The sequence below is a fragment of the Ciconia boyciana genome, chromosome 1 (assembly GCF_034638445.1).
Source record: "Ciconia boyciana chromosome 1, ASM3463844v1, whole genome shotgun sequence".
Taxonomy (NCBI): domain Eukaryota; kingdom Metazoa; phylum Chordata; class Aves; order Ciconiiformes; family Ciconiidae; genus Ciconia; species Ciconia boyciana.
Window position 1 is genome coordinate 56,175,007 of NC_132934.1, and position 27,171 is coordinate 56,202,177.

General features: G+C 41.7%; 1 protein-coding gene across 6 annotated transcripts in view; it reads left to right on the forward strand.

The window, feature by feature from the left end:
• The window catches only part of TCF20 (transcription factor 20), a 134,358-nt gene that overhangs the window by 68,453 nt on the left and 38,734 nt on the right, over positions 1–27,171 (forward strand). For all 6 annotated transcript variants that reach the window (XM_072867820.1, XM_072867839.1, XM_072867848.1 and 3 more), the window contains one exon: positions 18,226–23,859. In XM_072867820.1, the coding sequence (XP_072723921.1) occupies positions 18,262–23,859 (5,598 nt within the window). In that variant the 5' untranslated portion in view covers positions 18,226–18,261. Of the gene's footprint in view, positions 1–18,225; positions 23,860–27,171 lie in introns of those variants that run through there.

The window sequence follows — 27,171 nt, forward strand, 5'->3', positions numbered from 1 at the left end:
GAAGATGGGTGCACCCCGTGCACAAATTGCAGTAGGCGGACAGACTGTGTTGTGAACGCTTGAGGTTCGTAGTGCTTTTTTCTTTCTGGAGGGTTAACCTAGTGTAGTTAATTTGCAGAGATAATCAGAATATAATGTGTTTGTGTTTGGGCTGCTGTGAGGATCAGGTTGTCTTTTGTAACGCTGCTTACTTTGCTGGAAGTTGTGTTTAGGACTGCAGTTGGGAGTTCATTTTCCTTACCTTCAAGGAAGGAATAAGAGAAAGTTATGTAACCTAAGTGTTTTAACCTATGTATCAGAGCTGTCTGATGATACTGGGACTCTGTTATTGAGAATAGGAGCACATTTGTATGTGAATCAACAAGTGATTGTCTCTGTGGGTAGATTTGGCACCGTCAGAATCCTTTATTTCTGTGTTCATGCTGTCTTATCCATGACATTCCCCCCTTCATTAAAAGGGCAGGCAGTTTGATTAAATTGCAGCAGTTTCCTGTACCATTCCTTTTTTTTTTTAATCCTCCTTTGAAAACAAAAGGAAAAATACCTGTGAGGGGATTGAGGATCAGTTACAGAGCTTTCTGTGTTTAGGTTAGCATTTTGAAAGCTATTCACATTTGTATCACTTGTTGCCATCTGTTGATTCATCCATGGGTAATTCTTTGGAGTGTTTCATTCTTTTAGCGTGCTTCCTGATCAATAGGTGTGCATGTAGCAGTTGGCTCACCTTTACCCAGTCTTTGTAGAACAATAAAGTGGCTGGATGATGGAGGTGCAGCAACCTCTGAGTTAGAGTTACAGCATATCAGCTGAATTCAATTCAGGAAGAGCTGGGTTTTTGCACTTATTTTCTAGGCTGCTTTTTGGTTAGATAACTTGGTTTCTGAGGTTTATAGATGGGTATTGTGTAGCATAACTAAATCCATTTGGTTAAGTGTATGTGATAAATACTTCTTAATCTTGTTACTTGTGAATTTTCACTTGGTTGAAATGTGTTTGTTGGGTTTTTTTTCTTAAATCTACATCTTTAAATAGAGTTCCATATTGGTTTACTTTAACTTGAGTTGTTTGAAGCTGTATTTTTTTAATCTGTTATCTCTGCATTAGGTTCCGTTGGCATATAAAAAGGCAGCTGCATTAGCGTACTGCAGAGAGAATTACTGTAAAAAAAAAAAAAGGAAAGGTACTTACTAGTTTAGTCATCTGTGTCTTAAACTTTGTTAATGTTATGAGGAGAATAGTATTTGCTCATTTCTGTAAATTGCTGGTACATGAAATGTATATTTTTGTGTTTTCTGGTTAAATTAGCAAGCAAACTACTATGCTTTCTGAGTGGGAGTATGACAACACCTTTTATATGAAAAAATATGACTTGCTACTGTACATTTTTATTGCTTATAGCTTTGGGAATGACCTTAGACAAGCAGATAGCTTTTGGGCTTTGTATTAATAAGCTTAAATGTCTAGGGGAGGTTTTTGGAGCTTCTTGCAAGTTTGGTATTCTTTTGACTACTTAGCTTTAAATCTGTTAGCATCCTTTCTAGTGGAATAGTATGTGTTTTGACACAGTTTGGGCTTTGATCTCTAAATCAGATTTCAGAGGCTTTGGGATTGATGAAACCTGCGTTTTTGCTGAAATGTATTCTTTAATATATCTTTGCAGCCTGGGGCAGGTTAAGCCTGGTTCCCTATATTAAAGCACTAGGAGCAACGTGGTTGTGAGTGTCTTTAACAGGAGATCAGGAAATTTTTTTTTGTCATTTTCTTAATTGCTAATGCTTCATAAAGAAGGCTTGGGGTGAATTTTTATTAAAGGGCTAAATCTGTTTCTATAATGCATAAATAAGATCTGAAGGTTATTCAAATGAAGCAGAAAACTTGTTTGTGTATTAGTTGTAAAGGAGACTTTTTTTTTGGTCAGAAGTTTCCTTAACCTTCAACTGAAGAACTGGGGAGATACTAACCTCTTCTTTACTACATTTTAAAGGATACTTGGATTAAATTTAAAGACTTAAAGCAGTATAAGTAAAAACGTTCTTAATATGGTTCTGTCTATGATTGATATGTGCATAAAGTCTGTAGGAAAAAGTGAAATGTGTAGGTTTTGGGGTTTCCCCCCCCCCCCTCCCTCTTCCTGTTGTGGAAATGTGTGCAAAGAAGTCCTTTTGGGCTCTTGGTACAATGTTAAAAAGAAAATCATTGCATACCCCCTTTCTCCCTTCCTTTTTAGGTCATGTTTAACTAAACCACCCATGAAGCACAGCAAAATGGCAATAATGCTGCTCTTGGAAGGGTCCCTTCACAGGAATTGTACTGCACAATTCCTGTTGCTACTCTACCAGCTTGGCAGGTCGCTATCTGGAATGAGGGCATAATATGTAATAAACTTGAGTAATTTCATGCTGCTTACTTGGCTTCCCTATAATTTGAGATAAGGGTATATTTAAGAGTTTATAGCTGGCTTATGCGTATCTTGCCTTTTGACACAGGGTATGCCAGATCTCCGTTTGGGTGGAGTAGCTTTTTAATTAAAACATACATTTATTTTTTCATACCCTATTCAATTATATTTTATACTTATGAAGGGTGTTAGACTAATGTTTTTGGAACCTGAGTTCTTACAGCTCTCAAAGATTCAGAAATGTTTTTGGCAGTGCTAGCTTCTCAGGCTTCAAGTGTACCTTAACTGGCTGTGTGAGAATTTGTGTTACTTAATCCCGTGATTGGCCTCTGAGACAGGAAAGATTATGCACAACAGTTTCTGAAGAGCCAACTAACATGCTGATTTGGTTGGTCTCAGTCCGGTCTCTACCAACAACTCTTCCCATTCAAGTCATTAAACTTGTCCAATAGCAAAAGGTGTTTTGTCTTGACTGTTTTTGGTGAGATCTCTCTCCAAAAAATCTTAATTTCTGGTTTACCTTTTGGACTTAAAGGTAGTCTTAAGTATTTTTAACCACTTCTAATAGTGTTGATGTGATATGTAAAACTTTTTTTGTAGAAAACTGTTTAGTACTGCTGATAGGGCACACAAACACAATGTAAGTGCAGAGGTTTGTACTTCTCTAAAATCATACAGGAGAGGCTATTGTATTCTGGTAATGGGATCCTAATGTGCAATTCTGTTTCTATCAAACTCTTTTCTTATTAAAAAAAAGTTGGTACTGTTATTCTTCTGACATGGGTCCCCTCCCTTACAGTTCTTGACTACGGTCTCGACTGACTGGAAAAATGGAAGATCTATCTTACAGCCATGTACAGCAGTGATGATACATCTGTGTCACACTAGTGTCTAGCTACACCACTCCTTGATTTCTTCAGCTGAGCCTTTCTGCTACTGCTTACCACTAAGTTATGTATTGGTTTATTTTGGGACACTTGGAAAAGCTTATGATTTTCTTCACTATGCTTATACATGGGTTTCCTGCCATTTTAAAAAAGGAGAGGGGGAAAAAAAAGTCAAACCCAAAGACTCGAAAGTTGAGGCTGACGTGTAATCAAAAGTGGATTCTGTTTAGCCCTGTTGGAGGATAAGATCAGTTCAGGATGTTCTAGAGTCTATGATATGCTGCCTATTTGCCTTTGAAGACAAAAAAATGTGAAAATTAAATTTTACCAACTCTTGAACTTGTTTGTGCTGCATTTGTGAACAACAGCACAAGCAGTCAAACTTCCAGGTTTTGACCTGGATACAACAAAGCATTCATGTTGCAGTAAAACTCCTGGTTTTTTTTCCTGCTTCTTGTCTAGTGATTCCTCAAGAACAGAGTTAAGAAGTGGTAGAAGAAAGCACAAGCATCCTCTTGTCGGCTTGATCTGGTGACAGGGAACATGCATGTGCTTTTCCCAGTGCTCTTTGTGTTTCTTCTTTTTACCACAATGTTTATAACTGGTGATAATATTGGAAGAGTGGAAAAAGTGTTACCAGGTTCTTTGTCTGGAAGTCCTGGCTTGAGTCCCTTTGAGACTTCATCTGTTCTGCATTTGAGAAGCCCGTTATTTCTTGCCTGCGTTGTGATGCAACAAATACAAAAAAGCTAGGAAAATTACTTTTTTTTTCTCTTCTTTGTAAGCACGCAGCATGTCTATGTTCATACCAATAACTGCATATGGAATTATTGTGTATTCTGTGCTGGAATATGATTATTTATTTTGGAGTATTTTACTAGTATGAACTCAGTCATCTAATTGCTAGTAAATTGCAAGTCGTAAACAGAACCCTCCGATGAGTTCTGATAAGAGCTCAGTACTTAGCTAGAAATTGTATGGGGAGCTACTATGCTAGAAGCTTTAACACAGTTTATTGGGAGTATTGTTCATATCACTTTTCCTGTAAAAAATACGTGCTGCGAACTGTCTTGGTAATGCCTTTTAACGGAACTAGAGACTAGGTATTAGTAGAGCTGACTATAGATGGCTTGTGTCCATATACAACATTGCTAATGACTATGAAAAACATACCTAAAACTTATTAGCTGAAAGAAAAATATGTGCTGTCACACCTGCCAGAATTTAAAGCAATAAACCATTGTATACCGTAATGAAATATTGTTAATCAGCTTCCAATTCAATATCTGCAATTTGCTGTTACCTTTGGTCAAATGCCTGGATACACTTGAGTTTCTATGAGATTTGATTTGGCCAACAATATTTCCTGTGAGTAGAAGTTCTGGAATAGTGGGAACACTGTATGTGACTTTTTCTTTTTAATTAACATACGTGGTTATCTGATAAATGTAGTGAATGCTGCATGATCAGCATTATATTGTCTGCTGGAAATACAATACAGCAGAGAGGAAACTGTCTAGGAGGTTCCTGGAGCGTGTGGAGTATAACTTCCTGACACAGCTGGTGAGTGAGCCAACTAGGGAATGCGCCCCGCTGGACCTGTTGTTTGCAAACAGAGGAGGACTTGTGGGTGATGTGATGATTGGAGGCTGTCTTGGGCATAGCGATCATGAAGTCATAAGAGTTTTCAATTCTTGGAGAAGTAAGGAGGGGGGTCAGCAGAACTGCCACCTTGGACTTCCGGAGGGCAGGCTTTGGCCTGGCCAGGAAGGCTGGACATTCTTCAAGAAGGAAATCTTAAAGGCACAGGAGCAGGCCATCCCCATGTGCTGAAAGATGAGCTGGCAGGGAAGACCACTGGCCTGGCTGAACAGAGAACTTTGGCTGCAGCTGAGGAAAAAAAGGAGAGTTTATGACCTTTGGAGGAAGGGGCAGGCAACTCAGGAGGACTACAAGGATGTCGTGAGGTTATGCAGGGAGAAAATTAGAAGGGCCAAAGCCCAGCTAGAACTTAATCTGGCTACTGCTGTAAAAGACAATAAAAAATGTTTCTATAAATACATTAGCAGCAAAAGGAGAGCTAAGAAGAATCTCCAGCCCCTAGTAGATGGGGGAGGGACCACAGTGACAAAGGAAGAGGAAAAGGCTGAGATACTTAATGTGTTCTTTGCCTCAGTCTTTAATAGTAAGATCAGTTGTTCTCTGGGTACCCAGCCCCCCGAGTCGGAAGATAGGGACAGGGACCAGAATCGAGCCCCCATAATCCAGGGGGAAATGGTTAGTGACCTGCTGCACCACTTAGACGCACACAAGTCTATGGGGCCAGATGGGATCCACCCAAGGGTACTGAGGGAGCTGGTGGAAGTGCTCACCAAGCCCCTTCACATCATTTACCAGCAGTCCTGGCTAACTGGGGAGGTCTCAGTTGACTGGAGGTTTGCAAATGTGACACCCATCTACAAGAAGGGCCGGAAGGAGGACCCAGGGAACTACAGGCCTGTCAGTCTGACCTCGGTGCCAGGGAAGGTTATGGAGCAGATCATCCTGAGTGCCATCGTGTGGCATGTACGGGACAACCAAGGGATCAGGCCCAGTCAGCATGGGTTTATGAAAGGCAGGTCCTGCTTGACTAATCTGATCTCCTTCTATGACAAGGTGACCTGCTCTAGTGGATGAGGGAAAGGCTGTGGATGTTGTCTATCTAGACTTCAGTAAAGCCTTTGACACTGTTTCCCCCAGCATTCTCCTGGAGAAACTGGCTGCTCATGGCTTGGACAGGTGTACTCTTCGCTGGGTAAAAAACTGGCTGGATGGCCGGGCCCAAAGAGTTGTGGTGAATGGAGTTTACTCCAGTTGGCAGCCGGTCACAAGTGGTGTTCCCAGGGCTCTGTGTTGGGGCCACTTCTGTTTAATACCATTATCAGTGATCTGGACAAGGAGATCAAGTGCACCCTCAGTAAGTTTGCAGCTGACACCAAGCTGGGCAGGAGTGTCAATCTTCTTGAGGCAAGGAAGGCTCTACAGAGGGACCTGGACAGGCTGGATCAATGGGCTGGGGCCAATTGTATGAGGTTCAACAAGGCCAAGTGCAAGGTCCTGCACTTGGGCCACAGCAACCCCATGCAATGCTACAGGCTTGGGGAAGAGTGGCTGGAAAGCTGCCTGGCAGAAAGGGACCTGGGGGTGTTGGTTGCCAGGTGGCTGAATATGAGCCAGCAGTGTGCCCAGGTGGCCAAGAAAGCCAATGGCATCCTGGCTTGTAGGAGAAACAGTGTGGCCAGCAGGACTAGGGAAGTGATCATGCCCCTGTGCTCAGCACTGGCGAGGCCGCACCTTGAATACTGTGTTCAGTTTTGGGCCCCTCACTACAAGAGAGACATTGAGGGGCTGGAGCGTGTCCAGAGAAGGGCAATGAAGCTGGTGAAGGGTCTAGAGCACAAGTCTTCTGAGGAGCGGCTGAGGGATCTGGGGTTGTTTAGCCTGGAGAAAAAAGGAGGCTGAGGGGAGACCTTATGGCTCTCTACAACTACCTGAAAGGAGGTTGTAGAGAGGTGGATGTTGGTCTCTTCTCCCAAGTAACAAATGATAGGACGAGAGGAAATGGCCTCAAGTTGTGCCAGGGGAGGTTTAGACTGGATATTAGGAAATTTTACTTTACCGAAAGGGTTGTCAAGCATTGGAACAGGCTGCCCAGGGAAGTGGTTGAGTTGCCATCGTTGGAGGTATTTAAATATGTGTAGATGTGGTGCTTAGGGACATGGCTTAGTGGGACTTGGCAATGTTAGGTTAATGGTTGGACTTGATCTTAAGGGTCTTTTCCAATGTAAATGATTCTATATTATCATGTCTTTTCCTTTTGTTTCTTATCTTGAATTCAAGGAAAAAAAAGAGTGAAGTCAACAGTGTTCTGTCATATGGTGTACATTTTAGTTTGCCACTGTAAGTTTTCCCTGTCTCTCTTCATGCATATGAAGTGGGGAAGTTTCCCTTCTCCCCCTTGTTCAACGTATTTTCATGAGATGTGCTCATCAGATTTTCTGATGTTCTTGATCCTGACCATACCTTGTGTACATTGCTACATAAAAATGGTCTTTTAGATAGGTCTTGAAAAGTATGATAGACACATAGAAGGCAGTGAATTAAGTGAGTTGGGCAAAATTGTTACAGAAGGTGGTAGCAGATTGTCTTTGTATTGCAGGGCATCGCTGAGTGAGTGGCAGATTCTCTTCTGTAGTACTGGAGAGCAGAAGTAGCAGGGGCATAATTGAGAATTGCTCCAAAGTGATGATATTTATTTTGCATGAAAAAACCTGAACTGTGCTATTGTTATCCTCCTTCCCTCCAAATCACTGCATGGTAATGGAGAAACGTCGTTCCTTTTCCTTTCTTAGTCTCCCGCTTACTGTGAGAGTGCATACAGAGAACTTTACTGATGCAGAATTGTTTGGTTGCCAGCTGTGGTAGGGGATTGGCTTTGGTGATGACCCAGGGAGGTCCACTGCAGTGTGGTATTCTGCATCTCTGCACTTCTGACTTCAGTCAGTATCATGTTTGCTGCAGTTTTGGGGAGCAAGGGGTGATTCTTGCCTTCCGGTCTTTTTCCCTTTTGTTCTGGGGTACTTTTCTACATTTGGTATCTTACGCCTCTTCTGCGTTTGGTATCATCTTGTATTCCAGTTATCAGAGACAAAACTGTTTTCTTTCTTGAGAGTTGCTCAGTTGAGTACCTGTTTTTTTGAATTATGGTAGTATCCCGCAATTAGGATATAGAAATTTGACTTGTCGTGTTCATTTTGTTTGTTTTCTTGTCTTTTTGCCTTGCAGAAATACAGCTTGCTGTATGTCTGAAAGGTGGAATTTGTGGAAAACCAAAGGGGTGTCTGTATATAATAGAGCTGCTGGAAGTTGCAAGGGGAGAAGAGGTTAACTATATGTATTCTCTACAGCCTAATCAAAAGCCTTTTGAAGTTGGTGGAAAAAGATGACTTAAGTGAATCTGGATCAGGCGTACCAGGGAAAGCACATATCTTAGCTCAACGAGATACAGGATCAGGAAGCTCCTAAATGTGGACGGGAGGAGGAATTAGGAAATAAACTTCCTTGCTCATCCACAGAACTGTAGTGTTTATAAAGACTTTGTTAGGCTATGTTTACTCATTAAATTTTTTCTGATTAGCTCCATGTATACGTTGCCCTTCTGAAATAAGCTAAGGAGTAAGAACCTTTTGCCCAGTTGGTTAACAAGACATAAAAAATGAAATCAGGAGCAATTCTCAAGGTAAAAGTCAATGACTTGTTTTTGTTGTCATCTTTCTAGCTGAAACAAGGTAGCAAACTTTTCAGTTTTTCATTGAATGTTTGGATGTTTTAGAGCAAGGGAGGAAACAGCATCTCGTCTTTATGTTCCTGTAATAGAACTCTAGGAATACATTAGCATTATGGAATGTTTATATATAATCCATCATGTATGGTTTATGTTAATTGTCCCTCTTTATTTAGCCTCCTCTTGAGGGGAGGCAGGATGGAGAAAGAAACAGTGGAGACTTCTGGTTTTGTTTTTTCTCTTCTCTCCAGTGTACAGGAATGAATGACTGCAGGAGCTCAAGTTTAACAGAATGGTGGGGCTGATTCTCAGACTAGTGGACTAAAGCTCCCTCTGTCTTACTTTGGAATCTTAACTCTAGCATTTCTGAAAATAATGCTCAGAGTGCAGCGTCTTTGTTATCCTCCACTAATCTGTATTTATAGAGGTGTTCTTTCTTCTCTGGTGATGAATTTATCCGTGCTCTTTGTTTTCAGTTGTTGACTTTCTTCAGGATATATGCTCTAGGATACAAGATGGAATACATGCAGTGGAAGCTTCATCCATCAACTTTCCAAGTGTGTCTCCATCAACAACCTCAAACACTGCACGACACTATCACTGTGGTGATACTGAAATCTGCTGGGGGAGGAGAAAGCTTTACACCCCAGTTGTGAGAGGATCTGCAGTTGTAGCTTGTTCACTTCTGTGAACTGCTTATGCTCATTAGAGTTAATTTTTTGTCTGTGGTGTGGTCTGACTACTGTTGTCACTCGCCATGCCTTCGGCTGGAGTAGCAGAACTTAGAAGCATGGAGTTAAGTGTCTGCAATTTAAAGTAGCAGGGTATGGTATCTTGTTTGGTTATGGTGTCCTGAGATTATATGTATAATTTCAGACATTTAACTGAGGTATATTAGAAGTTTAATCACCTTATAAAATTGATGTGGAAAGAGACCTTCTGGAAGGCTTTTGTTGACTCCATGGGGAAGCTGGTGAGAGTGAACCAATTTAAGTGCTTTAGGCTAAGGCTTTTAGTGATACAGGAATTTCAAAAAGTACAAACTTAAGGAGTTCTTAACTGTTTGCTCCAACACTGCAGTGTGCTGCCTCCTCTCTGTCATCTGTCTGTTGGTTACACCAGTATAACTACAGTGGGGATGCACAATGAGATGGTTCAAGAAACTAGTCCAATCTGAAAAATCCAAAGAAAGCCTGCAGTGCTGGGGTGGGAATGAGAGTCTTGGGGATGGGAAGGTAGGAGGGGGGAGGAACTCCTTAAAATAGCGCTGCCACTGAAGTAATCTTTTTGTTGAATCACTTAAGTGTTTGCAGTTATTTTGTGTTAATCTGAACTGTTTCTCCTGTTTCCCTGTAACTGTGGCTGTAGTCTTGGTTCTCTCCCTGTTAGTCTTTCTCAGGAGACAACACTTAAATTGTAGGAACGGATCTGCTTCAACTTTTGGCTCCAGCATGAGGCAGATGCTGTGGAACCCAGAGGGTGGAGGAATGAGCAGAGTGATGTTTAGAGGACATAGATTGCAGGAGACAAGGAAAGATGTTGGGGAAAGAAAAGTTGTTGGCTTTTTTAGTGTGAAAATCTTAAAAATGCTTGGAACCTTTTTTTGAGGGAAGTTCAACCCCTTCTTTCTTATGTTAGGGGAAAAGAAGGTTTTTCTCTAACATTTTATCAGTAAGCATCATACAGCCTTGACTATATTTTTGTCTCAAGTCTTCCATAGCAGGAGTATTTGCAGATCTTCCACACCCAAATTGCACTTAAATCTTCCTCACTTCAGGGGGATGAAGTGCTAAATTGATAGGAAGAATGATAACCTTGGCTAGTGAAACTTGAAAGTGGTATAGTGCATAGCTAAATTTCTTGTGTTATCTTAAAGGAACAAAAATTATCTGTAAGAAGTTTGGAGGATATAAATTTGAGTACAGCTTTTCTGCAATTGGACAGTAATTCTTTAATTTGTTAGTTTAAGTAGATTGAGGTTATATTTCTACCTGATTTTAATGTTATTGCATATAATGTAACTAGGTGGTATTATCCTCAACAATGGTTTTATCCTAATCAATGGATTTAATTCTTGTATACAGTGCGTAACCTGTATTGTAATAATACTTGCACATAACTGATAGAGACTTTGTGTTAATTTACTTCATTTGCCTTGAGGAGTTCCCAGGAGTCTTAGTTACAGGCTCATTGCACCACGCATTGTAAAACACAATAAAAAGACTTAATTGTGTAGACTACATTGAATAGAAAAGACAGACATGTATTACAGGTAATATTCAATATGACCTAAGTATTCATCTTGGCAACTTGTCATAATTTGAAGAGATAATGCATTTAAGACTTTAAAGGCAGGGGCTAGTACTTAGTATGAACAATTTATAAAAGTTAATTAAAATAATATGGGGTTTTTTACTGCTGTGTAGTTCTGAGTATTTGTAGTACTGGATTCATTTCTGCAATGAAAGTAGGAGCTTGGACAGGTAGAACCTAGCAACCCTGCTCACTCTTTTCTGCTTTCCTCTTGCAATTAATAATTGACTTCTTTTCACTGTCTTCAATTTTGTAACTGAAAGGGGAAGGTTTGGTGAGAGTTGTAATTCCTTTGCTGAACCTTCTGTCTTGCATGACTCAGGAGGTGAAGCGCAGATCAGGAGCTGTCCTTGAGATGGTAATGGTTGCTTGGATTTTGCTGTATTGTGGAAGCAGACATGATATTTGACTGTATGGAGACACTGGAGATATGGACACAGGTGAATTTGCAATAAGAGGCATGTAATGAGTTGTCAAACTTCTCAGAGGACTAGTGAATTGGGTTAGGATGTGCAAACAGCTGATCTGCAGCTTGGAGAAAATAAATGAGGAGCTGAGGGTTCAGTATTATTTTCATTTTGATGGTGGGAGGGGTGGTTTGTTGTGTAAAGATGAAGAGCCTTTTAAATATGAACTTCTGATTTCAAGTGCACTTCAGTAGCCATGCCACTTAAGCAGTTCCTGCTGTGTCCGTTTTGCTGGTACAGATGTTTGTGTGACGGTACAGTGAATGGATCAGTCAGTTCAGAAATGGCTTTTCTCTCTTGCAGAATTGTTTCTCAACCATATCAGTTCCCTGGTCTGGCTTGCTGTATGAATGGCTGTGTTAGCACCATGGAGGAGGTGGGATCTCTTAAGCTAGGGCATAGAGGACTGACCCTGTATGTGAAACCAGAATTGTTTTAATCTTTGACATAAAATGGAATCTGACTGATTTGCACAGGTTCTTTTTAAAATAGCAGTATCTGTTAAAAATTTAGATGTATAACTTTCAGCAGTCTGTTGGTAGATTTTTAAAAGCTATTTCAGTGCATCTGTGCTGTTAATTGAGACCGAGAACCAGTGACATAATAATAAAATCAGATATATAAAATCACATAAAATTCTGCTGAACTTTTATTACTTATATTTCTAGAAATACATGTTGTCATAGCACCACAACTTTAATACCAACTTACAACAACATTTTGTTCATGTCAAATTTCTTCTTTCTTCATGTTTAGGAATATGAATTTAACATACACTTAAAGTGCAGAGTTAAACTGGAGATGGTATTTTGGTTCTGTTCCTGTAGTGAGTAAGGAAGACTTGCAGCTGCAAAAAATCTAGTTGGATATTTTTAATTTGATGTATCCAAATATTTTTTGAAAAAAAAAAAAAATTCAGAAAAAATATTTCGAGGGTGGGGGAAGAAATCAGCAGTCAAATAATATCCACATGCAAAATTCTGATTATTTTATATGGTGCCTTTTATTATACCAGTTGAATACACTGAATATGTCTGTTCACGTCTCCCCTGTGAGATAGGAAGATGCAATGACTCAGGCTTAGTAAAATTTTCTGTGGCCACTTAGGGAAATATATGAAATAAGAAGTGAATGTAGATCTTATCTAGCACAATAATCCCCAGAGCATTCCCCTCTCTCAACTGACAAAGCTCACTGTGTTCCTTCTGCCACGCTCATCTGTTCTTCACCCATTCTGTGAAAAACATCTCCTTAATTGTTTGGATTTAAGCTCACACATACTGACTTTCTAAAAAGCTATACCAACATTTTGATAAAGAAGGCATAGTGTCTCTGTGAGATGATGGAAACTAGTTACAATCTACTTGGCCACGCTTTAACTTATTTGAGGAATCTTTTGATTAAGTTTTTCATTAGGCAGGACAAAATGTAGGTTTTATGTCAAGGCCAGTATTAGCAATGATTTGCAAGGCATGTTGCTAATATGTATTATTATTAGACACTTAAGCATGTGTAATAACTACATATGGGTGTTTTTAAGACATAATGTTGTGATTTTTTTGGAATGTAAAATTCAGTTTTCAGTAATACAGCATTCTGGTTTTAAAGTCAATTTTTATATACTTTCCAAGATACTTTATCTACTTCAGTTTATCTACTTCAACAGGTTCTGGCACTCTCAGTGAAAATTAATTGTATACTGTTTAAAGTTTGAGTGGTGTAGTAAGGCTTCTTTGATAGAATAAATTATGATGGCTTGGTGAGAGCCAGATCTGACTGCTGTTTTCTCTAGTGTGGTGGTGAATAAGACAATACGAGAGTTTCCTATGCCTTATATAATTCTGTTTATTTGTAGTATGCAAAAGTAACTCTTGGAGCAGGAACTGAAACAGCTTTATAGAAAGGTATGAAGAAAATCTGTTTGCAGTTCAGGGTAACACAACTTTTTGAAAGAAGTGAGCAGTGAGTATTATTGCTTGGACAAACTGACCTTTTGAAGTGCTGGTTGTCTTGGTTTACTTCCATATCACACTGAAGGTTAAAAACTAAAACTGGTTTCCCTTTTATTTTAAAAAGGCATCAAATGTAGAAGAAATAAGTTAGATCTGTTACTTTGTTAAATGCAGTCTTAGGTTTGATCCTTGAGTTAATCTACTTGTGGCATAGCTGATTTGCCTTTTCTTAAAAGCAGTAGACAGGGTAATGGTCCTCCAGAACTGAATCAAGATCAGTCTATTCCCAGCCATTGCTCAGATGTGCAAGTAATAACTGTGTACCTGCAGAAATGAGGGTTAGCAACTTGGCTTTGACAATGGAAATGATAGTCAGTACATGGAAATTTTTTTTTTCCTCTATGTTTCAGGCTTAATTCAGATCCTGGGGATTGTTTACTTACAAATTATGCCACTGAATTGCTCATACTCAAGTTCTGGCTTGGTGGGGCTTTTTTTGGTTGTGGATGTGCTCTGCTACTTTAAGAAGTTACAGTGAGGAAGGAAAAAAATGGTAACTTTTGCATTTTGTATGGGTTGTGACTAGAAATGGCTATGGACATGTATGTATATCTGTTATTTGCACAGCATTTAGCAAATAAGTCTTTTAATCAGAAGCCTGGACACTCTATAAAAAATCCACTTGTTTGTGTACATTTTTGACTATGGAAAATGCTATCTTACTCTGTCACCTGCCTGTAACTACATTTTCTTTCCTGATAAGCATGCTAAGAAGTGAGAGGTCTTTGACAGATCACTGAAAATATATTGCATTTGACTGCTGCCTGAGACTTCTCTGCACAGATGGGTCGCAGTAGTCAACCCAAATCTAAAGAAAACTTAACGAAGCAGAAAGACCTCACTTACCTCCTACAGAATTAAGTGATGCTGGTTTCGTTTGCTCCTTTATACGCTTTTTGTTAAGAATTAAGCATATCCCCGCTTAGCTCACTTGTTTTGAGTTGTCTCTCTGTAGTGCTGCACTACTATGCTGGCATCAGTGTTACGTGGGAAAATCTGGGCAGCTGTCCTGTATTTGTCCAGTCTTTGATAACTGGGACAAAAAAGTTTTAAAGATTTATATGGATTTTAAAAACCTAGCACAGTATGTTGCAGAAGATCATTTCACACAGTAATCTTGGTGTGGGAGGACTGATGAACCCTGTTAATCAGCAATGGTTGGGGGCAGTGTCATATACATGCAGGAACTGTTGAAGGAGGCTTACGTGCTGTTGACTACCATTTAATAATCTTGCTCACAGTAGGATCAGAATGCAGTAGCTCCATATTTTGAGGAACTCCTATGTTAACAAAGTTGTTCTACAAGGCTGTTTCGGACGATTAAACAAGAAACAATCTGCATTGTAGATGTGCTTAAATATAAGTTCACATGGAGAAGGCAGGTTGAAAGACTGCCTGAAATAACTTCAGATGTTTCACAAATAAGTCTGAGATATGGATAAGAGGACCTACTGCTTTTCTCTATTTGTGACTTATGTGCAGTGATTTTGTCACTGGGGTTGTTTCTTTATTAGCCACACAAACTTGTAATATGCTTCCTTTGTTCCTACCAGGTTGAAGGCAAATTTTGATTACTGGGCTATTGGGGAAGAAACAAAAGTGTTGGAGCAGAGTGAAACTGCTTAGCTTAGTGAATGTAGTCTGTAATATCTAGATAGATATGCTTAGATGGCTCTACAGCTACAGGCTATAAATACTTGAGAAGAATCATGAAGCTTTATTGATAGAGCTGGGTGCACATGTAGTGAGAGTGTAGGTGTGACACTGGAGTAGTAAAAGCTGTGCCAGAATCTTACCTTTCCTTTGAATAAATGGGGAGGGCTTTGGATGTGTGTGTTGGAAAACACTGCAAATGTGTGTAATTTGTGGATGTTAATGGAGCACATTTTTGGAGTGAGACTTTGCCCCTTCTGCTGGGGATGGGATTACAGATGTGTACCACCATTATGGAGTTTTATATGATTATGTTGTAATCTCTAGTCAGCAGCTAGTGTATAATTCTCTTGAGTTTTGCATGTGGAGGAGTATGTACCAGCTGAAAATGTTTTCTTTAAAGGCTTCCAGTAAAAAATTTAATCAAATAAATATATTTTTTTCCTGTGGATCTAGGTAGACTTTGAAGGCCTCATCTGTCGAATGTATTTTATTAACAAGGCTTGCCCATGGAATTATTCTTAGTGGTTTTGTTGAGAACACAGCATTTGGATCTATGCACTTTACAGTGCTGTTATTATTAAGAAAGATTATTACAATAGTAATTGTAATAGTCCTGTATTTATAGTACATTAATGACAGGAAATGTGCTATATGTCTTAAGTTATCAATGATGTAATGGATTGAAGCACCTCCTATCTTTTCTTACTCCTGTTATTAATGCTTTTTTTTTTTTTGGCTGCTATTCTACTGGTTGTGTTACTCAAGCACCTTGTGAGATATTAAAAGGAAGTGTTCTGTAGGAGACTTGAAAACAGAAAGCATTTGCTTAGGGCACCAGCAGTTTAAGTTCTCCTGATGAAAACTTTATTTATTTGTCAGGATAAAATCGAAGATTAAGAAGAATACTAAATTGAAGGCGAAAAACATGTTCTTCCTGTTTTGAGTTAGTGTATGTATCTTTTGGACTAACTAAATATTACATGATTGCATGAGATTATGGAGGATAGGAATTTGTGCCTCTGGTTGACCTTTACTAGATCTCTGTTCCTAAAGGTATTTTACGGCATCTTGTCCTATTTCTGTTCCATTATGTAATTAAAGTGATTATTTTTTAATAGTGAGGAGGTCTTAAGAATGTTTCCTAGCATTGTTAGTGTATGTTAGCAGTTTTCAAGCCTGTGTTAGTAGTATTATAGGAGAATGAATATCATCAGTGATGAAAGTTTTTGTATGATGTAATACAAAACAGGTTTTCTGAGACCTTGTTCAGACTACACAAAGTAAGCTGTATTAAAGTCATGTTTAAAAATTAGTCTGAGATTCCGTTAGAGATTGAGCCTGTGATGAGGATGGAAATGTTGCTTTCATGAGAAGAGGATGCAAAGCACGTGACTGCCAGGGTGTGCATGCAATCTCCATACCACATGAATGTTGCTGATTGCAGAGCTCTAAACTGCTTATCTAGAGAAGCTGCTTTCTAACATCTGCCAGTTACAGTAGATGTTCTCTTACCTTTAGTTTGATAACTTCCTTCTATTTCTATGTATATTTTATTTCCTGCCTTTTTTGGTCCAATTTTTCACCTTAACAGCAAGTCATATGAAAAGGGAGAAAGGTTATATTAGGTATCCCAATTTTGAGGGCAGGAGCTTCAATCTGATGAAACATCAAAGGCAATAATTCAGAAAAGGGAGGGTTTTATCCATAAGAAGCCCAAACTGGACAGATTGGCACAGTGTGGCATTCATAGAAGTGTTCTTCATATGATATATGTAGTCTCTAAAATGCTAAAAAAGTGGCAGTTCAGCAGAACAGCAGATCTCTCTTACAGTATGACACTTAAAATATTAGAGTATAAGATTAAAACAGCAGTAAAGTTGACTTCCTAGAAGGGGAGAGACCAAACTGGAAGTATCAACAATTTGAAAGTTCCCTTCTGATTCTAGTAAATGTTTCACTGATACTCGTGTGAACATCAAGCGGGATGAACCAGGGCTGCAACACAAAGATGCCCTTGAGTTAGCAGAGAGAGATTGCGGAGATGTGCATTGCAGTGGGGGTCTTTGTGTGTGTTCTGTAGCCTGCATGCACAAACAGATGGTGGAAACCCAAATATAACTAGGATGCCTTTCTGAAAGACCCTAATGGTGGAGTTAGAGCCTTCTTTATATAACATACATATTAGTAAAAAAAAAAATAAATCCTGAGAGGCAGATGGGAAAAGAGCATGATGCCAGACATCACCTGCATCTCCTCATTTGTATGCCTGTTTTCTTGGGACTCTGGTGATCTTCTACTTGAACAAAACTTTTAAGTGTAAAACTAGACTTTAATTTTGTGCGGGTTCAATTGAATGTGGCAACAAAACAAATATAAAAAATATATAAAAGTTCTAAGGGATGAAGTTGTAGACCCTTTTGCTCAAATAGAGTGGACTTGTCCATCTTCTGAAACAAAGCAGATGGGGAAAAAATACCATGTGTTGTCTTGCTGTGTTGGTTTTCAGCTAAAAGTGTCACTGAACAGAACATGGAGCAGATGTCTTTGAGCATGCTGGTGCCAGTTCTTTCACAGATTCCCATAGATCCTTTTCACTGGAGTATCTTGGTTTGAGCTTTGGTCAATTGTATCTTGAGTGTTTTCTAACAGATCTTTCCCAGAGTGAAATATGGGCCTTGGATATCATTCCTACAGTAGATCCAAGATTTGTTTGAGAGTGTTGCAGGCTTCTCATTGTTGCATCTTTTAACATGGTAGGAAAATACTTGATTACTCCCAGTATTTGCCATAGAGAATAGCTGAAGGGTGAGGATTGTTCTCCTTTGCTTTGCAAAATATTGTTGGAAGTTTGTTTCTTCAGGGGTACATAAACAGACCCAGTTAGTAAATGACTGCAGGGAAATATTAATGCTGAAAATGCACTCCAGCTGGTAGTAGGCTACTGACTTGTATTTTCTTGGAAGCGAGTGATTCGTCTTACTTGCACTACCTAGAAGGTTGGAAAGTTGCAAGGAGAGGGGATATACATTGATGTACCAGAAAGTAGGAGACAAATACTAAATTTTAATTGCTATTAAAACAGTGAAATTGAGCAGTGGTATTGGTGTGACTGGGAGATGTGGATGCTATACCTTTTTTTTTTTCCCTCTTTCTTTTTTTCCCCTTTTAGGAGGGCTTTCGAGCTGCCGCTCTGCTGCTGAACAGCATGCAGTCCTTTCGGGAGCAAAGTAGTTACCACGGAAACCAGCAGAGCTACCCGCAGGAAGTGCACGGTTCATCCCGACTGGAAGAGTTCAGCCCGCGCCAGCAGGCCCAGATGTTCCAGAGCTTTGGAGGAGGTGCTGGCAGTGGACGTCGTGGAGCAACAGGAGCCCCTACAGCAATGCCTGGTGAGAGCTCTGGCCATCAGAGCTACCAAGGTTTCAGAAAAGAAGCAGGAGAGTTTTACTATATGGCTGCCAACAAAGATCCAGTGGCATCAGGAGGGCAGCAGCCACCTCAGCGCAGGCCTTCTGGACCAGTACAGAGCTATGGGCCCCCTCAAGGGAGTAGCTTTGGGAGTCAGTATGGGAGTGAGGGACATGTGGGCCAGTTTCAAACACAGCACTCGACCCTTGGGGGTGTATCCCACTATCAACAGGATTATACTGGTCCTTTTTCTCCAGGGAGTGCCCAGTATCAGCAGCAGGCTTCAAGCCAGCAGCAGCAGGTGCAGCAGCTGAGACAGCAGATCTATCAATCTCATCAGCCTTTACCCCAGGCTTCCAGCCAGTCTGCTTCTAGCACCTCACACTTGCAGCCAATGCAGCGTCCATCCACCCTGCCTTCCTCTGCTTCTGGGTACCAGTTACGAGTGGGTCAGTTCAGCCAACACTATCAGCCACCTTCGTCGTCCTCCTCCTCTTCTTTCCCCTCCCCACAGCGTTTTGGCCAGTCAGGACAGAATTACGATGGAAGCTACAGTGTGAATTCTGGGTCGCAGTATGAAGGCCATGCTGTGGGTTCTAATGCACAGGCATATGGGACCCAGTCAAACTACAGCTTTCAGACTCAACCAATGAAAAGCTTTGAGCAGTCTAAGCTGCCCCAAAGTGGGCAGCAGGGGCAGCAGCAACAGCACCCACCTCAGCATGTAATGCAGTATTCAAATGCTGCCAGCAAGCTCTCTCTTCAAAGTCAAGTGGGACAGTACAGCCAGACTGAAGTTCCTGTAAGGTCACCGATGCAGTTCCACCAAAACTTCAGTCCAATCTCTAATCCATCTCCTGCTGCATCTGTGGTTCAGTCTCCAAGCTGCAGCTCTACCCCTTCTCCACTCATGCCAGGTGGAGAAAATCTCCAGTGTGGGCAAGGCAACATGTCCATGGGTTCTAGAAACCGAATCCTGCAGATGATGCCTCAGCTTAGTCCTACACCATCTATGATGCCAAGCCCCAATGCTCATGCAGGGGGATTCAAGGGGTTTGGGCTGGAAGGACTGCAGGAAAAAAGGCTCACAGATCCAGGGCTGAGCAGCCTGAGTGCTCTAAGTTCTCAAGTGGCCAATCTACCCAACACAGTCCAGCACATGTTGCTCTCGGATGCCTTGGCACCTCAGAAAAAAAGTTCCAAAAGGTCATCCTCTTCAAAGAAGGCAGACAGCTGCACCAACTCAGAAGGCTCCTCCCAGGCAGAGGAGCAACTCAAGTCTCCCCTGGCAGAGTCGCTTGATGGTGGCTGTTCCAGTAGTTCAGAGGACCATGGGGAAAGGGTGAGACAGCTGAGTGGCCAGAGCACCAGCTCAGACACCACTTACAAAGGGGGTAACTTAGAGAGATCCAACTCCTCACCAGCACAAGGCTCTCAGAATGAGCCATCAAAACTCAGCAGCAGCCCTGCAGCTAGGGAAGATGTGACCTCCCCTGATGGGAAGGAAGCTGTGGTGGCTGTGGAAAATGCCCCAAAAGTGAATGAAAAGGCAGTTGGGGTGATTGTCTCCCGGGAAGCCATGGCAGGAAGAGTAGAAAAGTCAGGTGGACAAGATAAACCTGCACAAGATGATGCTTCCACAGCCACTCAGGCACCAGCTAGTGCTAGTGGAGCGAAAGAAGCTGGGCATGCAGGGACGCAGCCAGAAACTCAAGGAGGAAGTAAAGGGAGCAAAAGCGGAGATAACACTAACCATAATGGAGAGGGGAACAGCCAGCCTGGTCATGCAGTTGTTGGGCCAAATTTTCCTGCAAGAACAGAACCTTCCAAATCTCCTGGCAGTTTAAGATACAGTTACAAGGATAATATAGCAGCTGGTATACAGAGAAATATTGGTGGCTTTCCACAGTATCCTTCTGGTCAAGAAAAAGGGGATTTTCCAGGGCACAGTGAGCGCAAAGGCCGGAATGAGAAGTTTCCTAGCCTCCTACAGGAGGTCTTACAGGGGTATCACCATCATCCAGACAGAAGGTATTCTAGGAACGCACAGGAGCATTCTGGGATGGCTGGGAGTTTGGAGGGAGCCATGAGGCCCAATATCTTAATTAGTCAAACCAATGAATTGACCAATAGAGGCCTCTTAAATAAAACCATGGGGTCTCTCCTGGAAGGCCCTCACTGGGGTCCCTGGGATAGGAAGTCTAGCAGCGCGGCTCCTGACATGAAGCAGATAAATCTAGCTGATTACCCTATTGCTAGAAAGTTTGATGTGGAGTCTCAGTCTTCTGCCCATGAAGGGGGAGCACTCTCAGAGAGGAGATCAGTGATCTGTGACATATCTCCATTAAGGCAACTTGTTAGAGATCCTGGCCCTCACCCAATGGGTCACATGGGTCCTGAGGCCAGAAGTGGAAGGAGTGAACGTCTTGCCCCTGGCTTGAGCCAGTCAGTAATACTCCCTGGTGGTTTAGTATCTATGGAAACAAAGATGAAGGCTCACAGTGGGCAAATAAAAGAGGAAGATTTTGAACAGTCAAAGAGCTCAGCTAGTCTCAATAATAAAAAAACAGGAGACCATTGTCATCCTGCTGGCATCAAGCATGAATCTTTCCGAGGCAACGCTAGCCCTGGAGCTGCAGTCTCCGATGCTGCTCCAGACTACATTTCCCAGCAGGACAGCAGATCAACACAGATGAGACGAGCAACTGGCAGAACTGGAAGCAGCAGGGGTAAATCACCTTCTCAGTTTCAGGATCTTGCTGATAAGCTGAAAATGTCACCAGGCAGAAGCCGAGGCCCAGGGACAGATCTGCATCACATGAACCCACACATGACACTATCTGAAAGAGTTAACAGGGGTTCCTTGCATTCTGCTTACTCTCAGAATTCAGAAGGCCCATCTTTGGCTTCAGCATATCACACAAATACTAGGCCTCATGCTTTTGGTGACCCTAACCAGAGTTTAAATTCCCAGTATCATTACAAGAGGCAGATATACCAGCAACAGCAAGAAGAATACAAAGATTGGGCAAGCAGCACTGCTCAGGGTGTGATTGCTGCAGCTCAGCACAGGCAGGAAGGAGCAAGGAAAAGCCCAAGACAACAACAGTTTCTGGAAAGAGTAAGGAGTCCCTTAAAAAATGACAAAGATGGAATGATGTACCTTCAAGGTAGCTCTTATCACGATACTGGAAGCCAGGAAGCTGGGCGCTGCATTATGGGGAGTGACAGTACTCAGAGCAAATGCACCGAACTGAAACACGGCAACCAGAAGCTGCAGCATCACGAATCTGGTTGGGACCTCTCTCGGCAAACTTCTCCTGCCAAAAGCAGTGGCCCTCTTGGAGCAGCCAACCAAAAAAGATTTTGCCCTCAAGAAAGTGATGGGCATCGACGAGAGGAATCTACAGATTTGCCCAAGCCTAGTAATGCCATGCTCAGGCTCCCTGGCCAGGAAGACCAGTCTCCTCAAAATCCATTAATTATGAGGAGGAGAGTCCGTTCTTTCATCTCGCCCATCCCTACCAAAAGACAGCCACAGGATATGAAGAACAGTGGCAGTGAAGATAAAGGGCGACTGATGACTTCAGCAAAAGAAGGAGCTGATAAAACATACAATTCCTATGCCCATTCATCTCAAAGCCAAGATGTTGGCAAGTCAGTTGCAAAGGGAGATTCCTTCAAGGACCTGCCAAGTCCTGATAATAGGAATTGCCCTGCTGTTTCCCTCACGAGCCCGGCTAAGACCAAAATATTGCCCCCAAGAAAGGGGCGAGGATTAAAACTGGAAGCTATTGTTCAAAAAATTACATCTCCTAATATTAGGAGGAGTGTTTCTACCAACAGTGCTGAAACTGGTGCAGATACTGTCACTCTTGATGACATCCTGTCCCTTAAGAGTGGACCTGAAGGAGGAAATGTGGCTGGACATGGACCAGAGGCTGAGAAGAGAAAAGGAGAGATGTCAGATCAAGTGGGGCCAGCAAGCCAGGATACAACTGGTGAAATAACTCTTCCAAGATCTTCAGAAGAGTGGCAAAGCAGTGAGGATGATAAAACCAAGAAAGAGGTCCCTGAAACTGCAAGCGTTGGTAAAGAAGGAGCAGGACCCAGTGCAGCACCACCACCTTCTCAGAAGTCAGGTGGTCAGGGAAGGTCTGATGGATCTGTAAGCGGAGCTGGAACTCTGACCTTTTCTGACTCAAAAACAATTTCCCCTTCCAGTGTGTTTACTTCTGAACCAAATCTGAAGTCTGAGGAAAAAGATGGAGATGTGACAAACATTTCACCCAAGCCAGATGGTTTCCCTCCAAAGGGATATTTTCCCTCTGGAAAGAAAAAGGGGAGGCCAATTGGGAGCGTGAACAAGCAGAAGAAGCAGCAGCAGCAACAGCAGCAGCAACTGCCACCGCCCCCACCACCCCCACCAGTACCTTCACAGTCTTCAGAAGGGGTAGGTGGTGGTGAGCCAAAACCGAAGAGGCAAAGGAGGGAGAGGCGAAAACCTGCAGCGCAGCCACGGAAGCGGAAGCCTAGACGGGCTGCTCCGATTGTGGAGCCTCAAGAACCAGAGATCAAGCTTAAATATGCTACCCAATCTGTAGATAAAACTGACTCCAAGAATAAGTCCTTTTTCCCTTATATTCATGTGGTAAACAAGTGTGAATTAGGCGCTGTGTGCACAATCATTAATGCGGAGGAAGAGGAGCAGAACAAATTGGTGAGGGGTCGGAAAGGACAGAGGTCTTCAACACCCCCTCCTAGCAATGCGGAGAGCAAAGTGCTGCCCACCTCAACTTTCATGCTGCAGGGCCCTGTAGTAACAGAGTCTTCTGTCTTAGGGCATCTGGTTTGCTGCCTGTGTGGCAAATGGGCCAGCTATCGTAACATGGGTGACCTCTTTGGTCCTTTCTACCCCCAGGATTATGCAGCCACCTTGCCCAAGAACCCACCTCCAAAGAGGGCCACAGAAATGCAGAGCAAGGTCAAGGTACGGCACAAAAGTGCTTCTAATGGTTCCAAGACAGATACGGAAGAGGAGGAGGAACAGCAACAACAGAAGGAACAAAGAAGCCTAGCTGCTCATCCCCGCTTTAAGAGGCGGCACCGCTCTGAGGACTGTAGTGGAGCCTCTCGGTCACTTTCAAGGGGAGCTTCTTGTAAAAAAACAACCACTGACGGTGGCAGTGGTGGTGAAAAGACTCCTTTGGACTCAAAACCCTCTATGCCCACTTCAGAAGGTGGCACTGAGCTGGAGTTACAAATTCCTGAACTACCTCTTGACAGCAATGAATTTTGGGTCCATGAGGGTTGTATTCTCTGGGCCAATGGGATCTACCTGGTCTGTGGCAGGCTCTATGGGCTGCAGGAAGCTGTGGAGATTGCAAGAGAGATGGTGAGTGCCTAACCTTGCTATACAAAATTACTTGTTTTCATTTGCAATATGTATATCACTTGGAATACCATTTTTCCTTGTTCTTCTCTCATGTCTTAAGCGATCATCTTTCATCTTAAATCTCTAGTGATGTCCTTTTGATGGCCTGGTTTAGATCTCTGCCACATCTGGTCAGACAGATTTTTCAGGCATCAAAAAGCTGGATACTCATTACCTACTAAAAGTTCTGGATGTCCAAAGGCTTTCTCATGACTACAGTGATCTCTTTTTCTCCTCCTTATTCTGTGCTATCAGATACTGAATATTCTCTAGGGCTGCTCTTGGAGGCATACAGTGAAAGGACAAGTGGCAGCAGACACAAATTGCAACAAAGAAAATTCCAATGCAGTATTAGGCAAAAAATCTGACAGTGAGGATGGTCAAACATTGAATTGAGGGAGGGGGAAAGACAGAGCAGCTGTGGAATAGCTGTTCTTGGAGACGCACAAATGTGACTGGGCAAGGCCCTAAGCAACCCACTTTACCTCTGAAGTTGGATATAGCTTCAAAGTTGTCTCTGCTTTCAGCAGGGGTCCCTTCCAACCTACGTTATTCTGTGACTGTAATACGTATTACACAACTGCAAGAGAATTTGCAGTCCTTAAAAAATAAGGTGGATAGAGTAGAATCACACAGAGGTTTGTAAGCTTTAAGTGAAACGTGGATGGGTTTAGTATTGATGAATTCAATACGAATTATGCCACAAATCATACTGATAATTGACTTTCTCCAAAGTGTGGGTATACAATGAGTGAGAAGAAATATGTAAAATTAAAGCAGGGACAAAGGGAGAACTTTATTCACAACCACCTGGTTGTGGATGGAGACACTCGCTATTCTTGATTTTTTTGAGACATAAGCTGACACTTTAAAACCACAGTTATGCGGCTTGCTTTGCCATCATCAGTATGCTGCATCCCTTTATTTATGGTTACCTTTTGTATTATGCTTTCTGTCCTGGGCCAGACCATAGAAGAGGCACTAGACTACTTTTTCTGTTGCCTTCAGATTCTTCCTTTTCTAAAGAGTGTTGGGATCCAGTTTTTATCTTCTCTTTGCTCTGTATTGTTACATACAGTGTGCTTCTTTCGTCCCCATGAGCTTTTCTCTTCAGGTTTGATTCCTGGCTTGTTCTGCATTTTCACTCACTGTGCTTTGACAGTAATTACATGCTTCTTTGCCCTAACTTGATTTGGCCTGCGTTCTTGTTTCTAGCCTCTCATTAAACAAAGTCAGTTAATTTCATTTGGTTTTCATCGAGCCGTGCCAGCATGCTTGTTCTGATGCAACTGCTGAGTTTCTTATCTCTGATAATTGCAAGGTTTCTTTTGGGATCTCCACCACCGTTTGGATTCTACTCACAATGTGGCCATGCTTTCATGTGTCTTGTAGTTCACCAGTATTTTGAAATTGGATCACTCCAGCCTAATTTTCCCTTTTTCCTGTTTTCAGGGTGTGTCTTTTATTTATGATCCTTGCTCTCCCAATAGCAAATGCCTTCCCTGCAAGTTCTCAAACCACTTGAGTTTGTCCTCCAGCAATCCTTTTTGTGTTCCTGTACCTGCAAAGGGGGTATGCCCAGCAGAAACATGCTATGCTGATAGGCTCTAATCAGACTTGACAAATAGTAGCCCATTATCCACAACATTTTTATATGGGTTTTGCATGTTGTTTGACGTCTAGTTCTTTCTCTGCATGGGGTCTTGATGACTTTCTGACTGAATGCACTTTGGCCTACCCTTTACCACTTTCTTCCAACCATTATGATCATCTCCTTGTCAAAAATAGAATTTATTTTTTTCTCCTCTTAACCCTTTCATCTGCCCTTATGGCACCGTACATGAACATCTCTTTATCTCCCTTGAACCTTGTGTCCTTTCTCTCTACCTCTTTCCTTTAATCACTTGCTCAACTCCTAGCTTTTCTTTTCCCTCATAGTGCCTGTAGACATGACTGTTTTTCTTTTTTAAAAAAAAAGGTGTACAAAATGCCTCTCTTGCCTTTGCAGCTACCTCTTAATTTCCTTTCCCTTTTTTTCATCTGAAAATTCTTTGAGTGCATTGTCTGGAGCTCTTGTCCTCCACTGTGGCTTCGATTGTGCTCTACTACAATTGCAATGAGTGTTTACGGTGATCTCTTCGTAGCTAAGGTTCAGATCCAGTACTTAATTTTCCTTTCCCTGTCAGCTACATTTGTCACTATCAGCTGTGCTACTCTTGAAGTGTTGTTCCACCGTTGTTTCCTGTCTGTGTCCTCTTTTGATTACCTCCTTTCTTTCCACTATTTTTTGCAGAGGCTGTTGTTCATTATTCCCAGCTTTTTGTGAGGGTTTCACTGAAGTTCTGCTTGTGCTTTCCTTCCCTTTATCCTGGAATACCATGCCTTTGGGTAGCTTTTGGTAACCTGGTCACTTTTTTCCAGAGTCTTGTAGAGCTTCCTTTTTGCTCCAGGTTCATGTTCTTCTGCCACAAACTTAAAAATTGTTCTTGAGTTCATGGTGAGTTCTCAGACTCTCACTTCAAAACATGGCTTTTAACCTACATCATCCTTAATCCATTGTCTGCCATCTTGTTCTGATTTTCTGTCACAATCTCCTAATTTGATTTTAAAATTATTTCTTCCTAATCATTCCTATTTAAGGCTGTAAGAAATACTGCTTACTTTCTGTGTATGAGAAGTAATATGTAGCCTTTCAGTGCTCTCCACTGTTCTGTCTGGGTCTGCTTTTAATCTAGGTATAAAACTGAACTTTCAGAGGCAGGGACCATTTTCTTGTGTGCTTTGTTTCGTTATGTCTTACACAAACACAGTAACAGGTGTCCTAGCTGAATGCTGGGCTCTTCTGCATTACATCCATAAGAGTAATCCATCTTTCTCTTTTACCTCTGTCACAAATAATAGAATAGGTTTTCTCCTAGCATTATCTTTTCCTTAACCTTTTTATACTATTGTAGCAAATTGTAGTGCTGTATTCTTCTCTGGAAGCAGTATATCCTCCCCCCTTCAGTTAGGAGAGGGTTACGTGCAACACGAAGATGGCAGTCAGGGTATTCAGAGATGTACGTGCCAGAAGCCATCCTCAGGCAATGGAAAGGTTCTGTTGAACTAGACTCTGTTGCCCTGCTGCCTGAGGATAGCCTTCTGGCTCAGACAGCTGATTTCCTATGCTTGTTGTATATGCTCTTTCTTTACCTCCTCCTTGCTTTGCAAGTGCATTTTCTTTTTGTTCCCTCTGACATGCAGTTCATCAGGGTTAGTGTCTTGGAAAAGCAG